The following is an 8,222-nucleotide window of genomic DNA, read 5'->3' as shown; positions in this document are numbered from 1 at the left end:
TGAAAGAGGTTACAATCATTTTATGGGCAAAATGTCTTCTTTGCTTAGGATTCAACACATATGGGTCTCATTATGAAGTTTTATAACAGTACGAGACAAACAAAACTTTTCAATGTTTTTTCCTTTATAAACAAATAGGGGTACTGGGTGGCTCAGTCAGTTAAGTGCCTCACTTCGGCTCAGGTCATGATCTCAGGATTCAAGGGTTCAAGCCTTGCATTGTGCTCTGTGCTGACAGTGTGGAGACTGCTTGAGATTCTTACCCTCTCTCCCTCCCTCTCCCTCTCTCTCCCTCAAAATAAGTAAATAAAGTTCAAAACTTAAAAAAAAAACAAAAATAACAAACACCAAATACTATATACAACATGTAAATATGATCTGAATTAGGAAAGAAAATATAGGGATTTAGTGGAAAAATAGGAATGAGGTTAAATATTTCATTTTCAAAAAATGCTAGTATGGAAACCAGTGAGCTTCTACTCACTCCCCAGTAACCTGTTCGTTCTGTCTGTATTCCTTACCTCAAAGCTCTGTAGGAGTGAGAGTAAGTGGCAACACAAAAGACAACAGTGTGGCTCCTTCTGAATTAGACAATGACACAGAAGAGGAAAAGAACGATTAATAAAACCATAGGGGAACGTGGGTGGATCCGTTGGTTAAGCATCCATCCAACTCTTGGTTTTTGCTCAGGTAATCTTACAGGTTTTGAGATTGAGCTCTGTATCGGGCTGTGTGCTGGCAGTGCAGAGCCTGCTTGGGATTCTCTCTCCTTCTCTCTGTCCCTCCCCAATCGTACTCTCTCTCTCTCTCAAAATAAATAAATACAAGTTAAAAAAAAAACAACACAGAACCTCCCTCTTCCTTTTTAATTTAAATTGATAGGAGGACCTCTGGTCCTGTAGGAAATTACACTCCCTATTCATGTCTATTTTGGCAAGTAATTGGGAGGAGGAAGAGCTTCTCTGGAAACATACAGACCTATCATATTCAGAATTAAACTACTTTCAAATTTATAACATTCTCACCTCCATTTTGTCAACCACATGGTTAGGAACCATGGATATCTACTCCAGCAATATACTCGGCTGGATGCCCTTAAGAGATCTCTTGTTTCTACCAAAAAATGACAAGAAAAATATATAGGTTTCCATGATTGTTCTTCCAAAATGGTTCAATTTATTACATATTAATGAGTAGCTAGTATAATAAGCTTATTTTTATATTAAACATACTTTTTACTTTAATGCCGAGACTGAAGGCAATAAACAAAATGTCTACAAGAAACTCCCTAGCCCCTAACCCAAACACATACACACACACACACACACACACACACACACACAGTACAGACCCTGAGCTGAATTCAAAGTTTTAAGAAAAAACACTGCAATTAAAAAAAAGCAAGTCTTCATTCTAGCTATAACTTCCCAAGATACATGAACCACATTTTTAAAAAGTCATGTCACTAAATGATGTATTTTCTTTTTTTTTAAGTTTTTATTTAAATTCTGGTTAGTTAACATACAGTGTAATTTAATTTTCAGGTGTACAATATAGTGATTAAACACTTCCATATAATACCCAGTGCTCATCACAAGTGCACTCCTTAATCCCCATCACCTATTTAACCCATTCCCCCAGCCACCTCTCATCTAGTAACTATCAGTTTGTTCTAAGAAATGCATTTTTAATAAGGCTTTACCTTTATGTTAAAATAAACAGTTTTGTTGCTTGTATATATCAGTGTGGGAGCTATATCTGGGACTCTTTATTAAGCAACTTTCCCCTGAAAGAGCTGAAACGGTCCCAAATTCTAGTGCCTTCTGGCTGAAGCAAACACAAATAATCTTTGAAGGAAATCCAAATGACAATAGCATAGAATTTTAAAGTACTGAGAAAAAAGAATTGTCAACCTAGAAATGTTCACCTCACAAATATTCCCTCAAGCTAAAAGGCAAAAAACCTATTTATGTTCATATATACACAAATTAGACATTTACTACCAACAGACATAAACTAGAGGAACTTTTAAAATTAGNCAAATCGGCTATTTTAAAATTTCTCATAACAACTTGTGGGTGAATGAAGAAATCATTGTTTTTTCATGAGGTTAAAGAACACCCTACTAAAGAAAGAATGGGCCAATCAGGCAATTAGGGAAGAAATTAAAAATATATGGAAACAAATAAAAATGAAAATACAACAAACCAAACACTTTGGGATGGGGTAAAGGCAGTCCTAAGAAGAAAATACATTGCACTCCAGGCCTATTTCAAGAAACTAGAAAAAGCAAAAATACAAAATCTAACAGCGCACCTGAAGGAACTATAAGCAAAGCAGCAAGAACACACCAAACCCAGCAGAAGAAGAGAAATAATAAACATCAGGGCAGAAATAAACAATATAGAATACAGAAAACAATTTAACAGATCAATGAAACCAAGCGTTGGTTCTTTGAAAAAATAAACAAAATTGATAAACCTCTAGCCAGGCTTCTCAAAAAGAAAAGAGAGAGCACCCAAAAAGACAAAATCACGAATGAAAATGGATTTATTACAACCAATCCCTCAGAAATACAAGAAATTATCAGGGAATGAAAATTAATTGCCAACAAACTGGACAAACTAGAAGAAATGGACAAATTTCTAAACACACACACATTAGCAAAATTAAAGCGGGAAGAGATAGAAAATCTAAACAGACCCATAACTAGTGAAGAAATTAAATCAGTTATCAAAAGTCCTCAAAAAAAATAAGAGCCTTGGGGAATTCTACCAGACATTTAAATCAGAGTTAATACCCATTCTTCTCAAGCTATTTCAAAAAAATAGAAATGGAATGAAAACTTCTGGACTCCTTCGACGAAGCCAACATCATTTTGATTCTCAAACCAGACAGAGAAACAGCAAAAAAAGAGAACTACAGGCCAATATCCTTGATGAATACAGATGCAAAAATCTTCATGAAGATATTAGCGAATCAAATTAAAAAACATATAAAAAAAGTTATCCAGCATGACATGGTGGATAGCACAAAAACAAGATACATAGAACAATGGAATAGAGAACTCAGAATTGGACCCAAAAATATATGGCCAATTAATCTTTGACAAAGCAGGAAAGAGTATCCAATGGAAAACAGAGAGCCTCTTTAACAGATGGTGCTGGGAGAACTGGACAGCAACATGCAGAAGAATGAAACTGGACCACTTTCTTACACCATACATAAAAATAAACTCAAAATGGATGGAGGACCTGCATGTGAGACAGGAAAACATTAAAACCCTAGAGGAGAAAGTAGGAAACAACGTCTTTAACCTCAACTGAAGCAATTTCTTCCTTGAGACATCTCCAAAGGCAAGGGAATCAAGTGAAAAAATGAACGATTGGGACCTCATCAAGATAAAATGCTTCTGCACTGCAAACGAAACAATCAATAAACCTAATAGGCAACCGACAGAATGGAAAAGATAATTGCAAATCACATATCAGATAAAGGGTTAGTGTCCAAAATCTATAAGGAACTCATCAAACTCCACACTGAAAAACAAATAATCCAGTGAAGAAATGGGCAGAAGACATGAACAGACACGTCTCCAAAGAGGACATCCAGATGGCCCACAGACACATGAAATGATGCTCAGCATCCCTCATCATCAGGGAAATACAAATCAAAACCACACTGAGATACCACCTCATGGTGGTCAGAGTGGCGAAAATGAACAAATCAGGTGACTATAGATGCTGGTTGAGGATGTGGAGAAACGGGAACCTTCCTACACTGTTGGTGGGAATGTAAACTGGTGCAGCCCTTCTGGAAAACAGTGTGGAGGTTCCTCAAAAAATTAACAATAGAACTCCCCTATGACCCAGCGATAGCACTGCTAAGAATGTACCCAAGGGATACAGGAGTGCTGATACACATAGGGGCACATGTGCCCCAATGTTCACAGCAGCACTTTTAACAATAACCAAATCATGGAAACAGACTAAATATCCATCAACTGAGAAATGGATCAAGAAGATGTGGTTTATTTATACAATGGAATACTACATGGCAATGAGAAACAATGAAATCTTGCCATTTGTAGCAACGTAGATGGAACTCGAGGGTGTTTTGCAAAGGGAAATAAGTCAGGCAAATAAAGACAGATACCACGTGTTTTCACTCATATGTTGAATGAGAGAAACTTAACAGAGGAGCATGGGAGAGAGGAAGGGGAAAAATAGTTAAGGAGAAGGAGGGAGGCTAACTATAAGAGACTCTTAAATACTGAGAACAAACTGAGGGTTGACAGGGGTGGGGGAGAGGGGAAAAGGAGTGATGGGTATGGAGGAGGGGACTTGTTGAGATGAGCACTGGGTATTATATGGAAACCAACTTGACAATAAACTATAAAAGCAAAAAAAAAGAAAGAAAAAATGCTTATATTAGAAAATAATAAAAATATTTAACTCATTGAGTTTCGGTCTAAGAACTGGCAAGGGCATAAAAGGGGAGGGATGAGCTGAATAAAACCCAAAGAAAGCAAAATAAAGGAGATAATAAAGAATGGAAAGTAATGAACTAGGAACACAAAGCTACAATAAAAAGAATCAAAAACCCTAAAAGTTGATTGTTTGAAAACATACTAGAGACACTGTGAAACTTCCTCAAGTTTACATGGCTAATAAACGCAGGAAACAGAACTTAAATCTAGGTAGTCTGTGTCCACAGTCCAGGTTTGAAATTCCTATGCTTCACTACCCTAAAAGTGCTAAGTATAAAAAAGATCGTTATGTTAAGTATTAAGATTGTAATCTTAATGACCTCCATGCAACACATATAACTACAAAAAGATTAGTATTCAGAATAAAAACTCCTACAAATCAATAAGGAAAACTCAATAATTCAATATATAAATGGGCAAAACTTATGAATATGGATTTCCCCAAAGAGAAAACATAAATATCCAATAATCATATGTGGAGACATTCCACCTCATTAAGTGGTCTGGAAAATGCAAAATAAAAGTACAATGATAGGGTATTTTATGTGAGTTTGATTGATGAAAACTTAACAATCTAATAATAAATGTTGGCAAAAATATAAAGCTATGTATATTCTTATATTCTGCTAGAGGATGTAAACCGGTACAATACTCTGGACAAAAAGTTGGGTATTATGTTGTATGAACATTCATATATCCCATGACTTGGGAATTCCATTCCTAGATATGTATCCAAGAGAAATTCTTAAGCATGTATATATTGAAACACACACAAGGATGTTATTAACAGCAAAAACAAAAACTGGAAACATACTGTATCCATCAAAAGAAAACTGGAAAAATAAATTTTGGTATAGTCACAATAGAATACTACATAGCAATGAAAATAAGTATAATTATACACAACAAAAATGATGCTTTGAAACATAATATTGAGTGAAATAAGGAATTTACAGTAGAATTCTATTTTATGAAGTTTAAAAACAGGCAAACTGAATATATAATTTAGATAGGTAGGTAGGAAAATATACAGATTCATACAAGAATAAAACAACAAGTATGTTTGCATATACTAAATCTTTAATAAACCTCATTTTTGTTTTTTAAATTTCCACCTATGGGGTGCCTGGGTGGCTCATTAGGCTAAGTGTCTGACTCTTGATTTAGGCTCAGGTCATGACTTCATGGTTAGTGAGATCAAGTCCTGCATTAGGCTCTGTGATCACAGCACAGAGCCTGCTTTGGATTCTCTCTCTCCCTTTCTCTCTGTCCTTCCTCTGCTTGCATGTGCTCACTAGCTTGCTCTCTTTCTCAAAAATAAATAAACTTTAAAAATAAATAAATTTCCATCTGTTATGTAAGTGTAAACTTAAGAAGAAACAAGAAAACCAATGCCAGTCTTAGCTGCAGAAACACTGAGGAAGTTCTCCTTGACCATACAAAGGAAATAAAAATGGAGTGTTGCCATATCGCCCAAGACAATGAAGAAAGTTTTTAGTAGCTGTGAGAACATCTCTGGTATTGCTGGCTGTCTCTGATGTCATTGCAATTGAATGCAGGACAAAGTACTGGAGGTTGGTGGTTAATTTTTGAGTTTTTAAATACTCAGAAAATGTAATCTCCTCATAGGCTATGAAAAGATGAAAATTTATCAGTTAATATCAGAACCAAACTTCAATTTAAAACGACTGCACAAAAGAGATCAAGCCTGTTTAAGACACTTGGCAAAGGACCCAGGTGGTAATATTACATTTTGGACAGACACCACAGCTTTTAGGGTGGGGGTGGGGAGGCAGGCTAGAAACAATCTCACTATCCTAACTGGATTGATGGCACAATTTTTAAGCTTTCAATAATAAATATTTGGTTAGTATTTTTACAGATTTAAAAAACTGGAAAAACATTCAATAATTCATTAACCATCACAAAAAGTTTCCATAGTTGGCAATGTTACTTTACTATCATTAAAACTGCAGAACAATGCTAATAATTATACTTCAAAATATTAAATATGACAAATGGTGAACTTTTAGTGAAAACAATGAAAGTTGTACTTGATTTTTTTGAAATGTATATTTCTTACTAAAATTAAGAACAATGAACTATGACTAAAAAGNACTAATCCAGTGGTTCACATTCCTCATACCATCTAGCCTCTTTTTCTTAATCAGTCAAAACTAATAATTCAGTATACAAGCAAAAGTAATCCTGGGAAAATGAAAAAATACACATTTTTAACTGATAAAAAAATTAACTGAGCAATGAAAAGAAAATATCATCTATGAAGAACCAGTTAACACCAGTATTTAATTAGCAAGAATAAAAATGTTCTATGGCTATTGAGCACTTCAAATATGGTTAGTCCAACTGAGGAAATGAATTTTATATTTTATTTAATTTTAATTAATTTCAATTTAAATAGCTACGTGTTGGTAATGGCTAACCTACTGGATAGTGCAGAGTAAGAATGTACTTTAAAAGAGNTCCAACTTCAGATCTACTGTCTCCCTCTCTTTCTGCCTCTCTTCTACTCTCTCTCTTTCAAAAATAAATAAACCTTAAAAATTAAAAAACAAAAAGAGTAATGAGCAGCTCACTACATCAGAGCAAGCATATTAAAAGAAGAAAGCTCAAATAGTTAGAGAGCACAATTTAATGGAAAACAATACCTTTATATTCATCAGGATGTTTTTCATACTCCATACAAAATGTAAGAAACTTCATTAGCATTCGCTTTTCTACCATAGTCAGTTGTTTGCTATTAAAGACATCTGCTCTAGAACAAGGAACCTGAAAAACATAATTTTAAGTTACGAAACTGCTTCCTAATGACAGAAGTATTTCAAATTAGATTTTTTTCCCTTTAACTATAACAAGATCATTATTTCCATTCTAGTCAGGCTGTTTAATGTTACATTCCATTAGTTCCAAAGGCATCTCTGTTGACTTCAGAGTTAATTAACCTGTGAACTCTCTTACTTAATTTGGCCAAATTGCTCCTTATGCCATTAAAAGGCCAATGGCATGTTATCCCTACCTGGAAACAAATGACAACTGAAATCTAGAAATAATGCCTGAAATTAACATTTTCTTAACAGAAACATCAGGCTGCAGATAACTTATGAAAAAATTAATACTAGAAATTTTAATTGAGTTATCTCTTGCTATTTACATTTACCATGCAGGATTGGAATTTGTGCTTTCCCAGGAAAATAATAATCTTTCTTATTTGTTTATCCTTCCAAAACAAAACAACTTAAGCCCATATCCAGTTACAATACCTGATCAGCAAAAGTACCTGTTCCACTCTTCCTTCTCGAAATGCAAGAATCCTGGTAATATTTTTGAACTCTGCGTATCGACTTACATTAGATTTGATTAAAAGATCAATTAGTAATCCTCGAGAATACAGCAGCTGTACAAAGAAAATATTTTACAGGATGAAATAAAAGGAAAAGTTGTAGAAAACTGATAAACACTAAATAGATACAAAATTTTGTTATATTTTAAAATATTTGTAAAAAGTATACCTATTAATATTGGAGTACAGAACACAATTTACTACAGGTTTACAATTGATTGATTATCTGAAATTCAAAATCCAAAATACTCTGGAATACAAAGTTTTTCATAACTAATTTGGGAACAAAATGACCCAAACTGATATAAGGTTCTTCTCTATTTGCCCCACTTTCTGTGAATATTTATACATTTGACTGCAAAAATATTGATA

General features: G+C 34.2%; 1 protein-coding gene across 1 annotated transcript in view; it reads right to left on the bottom strand.

Annotated features, from left to right (window-relative positions):
• Positions 1–5,560: 5,560 nt before the first annotated feature.
• The window catches only part of LOC144234535 (rab proteins geranylgeranyltransferase component A 1-like), an 82,088-nt gene continuing 79,426 nt past the window's right edge, over positions 5,561–8,222 (bottom strand). The window contains exons 9-11 of the mRNA XM_077767846.1: positions 7,788–7,904; positions 7,159–7,279; positions 5,561–6,119 (exon numbers count right to left, since the gene is read on the bottom strand). Coding sequence (XP_077623972.1) covers positions 5,890–6,119; positions 7,159–7,279; positions 7,788–7,904 — 468 coding nt within the window. The 3' untranslated portion in view covers positions 5,561–5,889. The remainder of the gene's footprint in view (positions 6,120–7,158; positions 7,280–7,787; positions 7,905–8,222) is intronic.

This window comes from Crocuta crocuta, unplaced genomic scaffold, assembly GCF_008692635.1.
Source record: "Crocuta crocuta isolate KB4526 unplaced genomic scaffold, BGI_CrCroc_1.0 scaffold1676, whole genome shotgun sequence".
Classification (NCBI taxonomy): Eukaryota; Metazoa; Chordata; class Mammalia; order Carnivora; family Hyaenidae; genus Crocuta; species Crocuta crocuta.
This window is presented reverse-complemented; position numbering and strand designations above follow the sequence as displayed.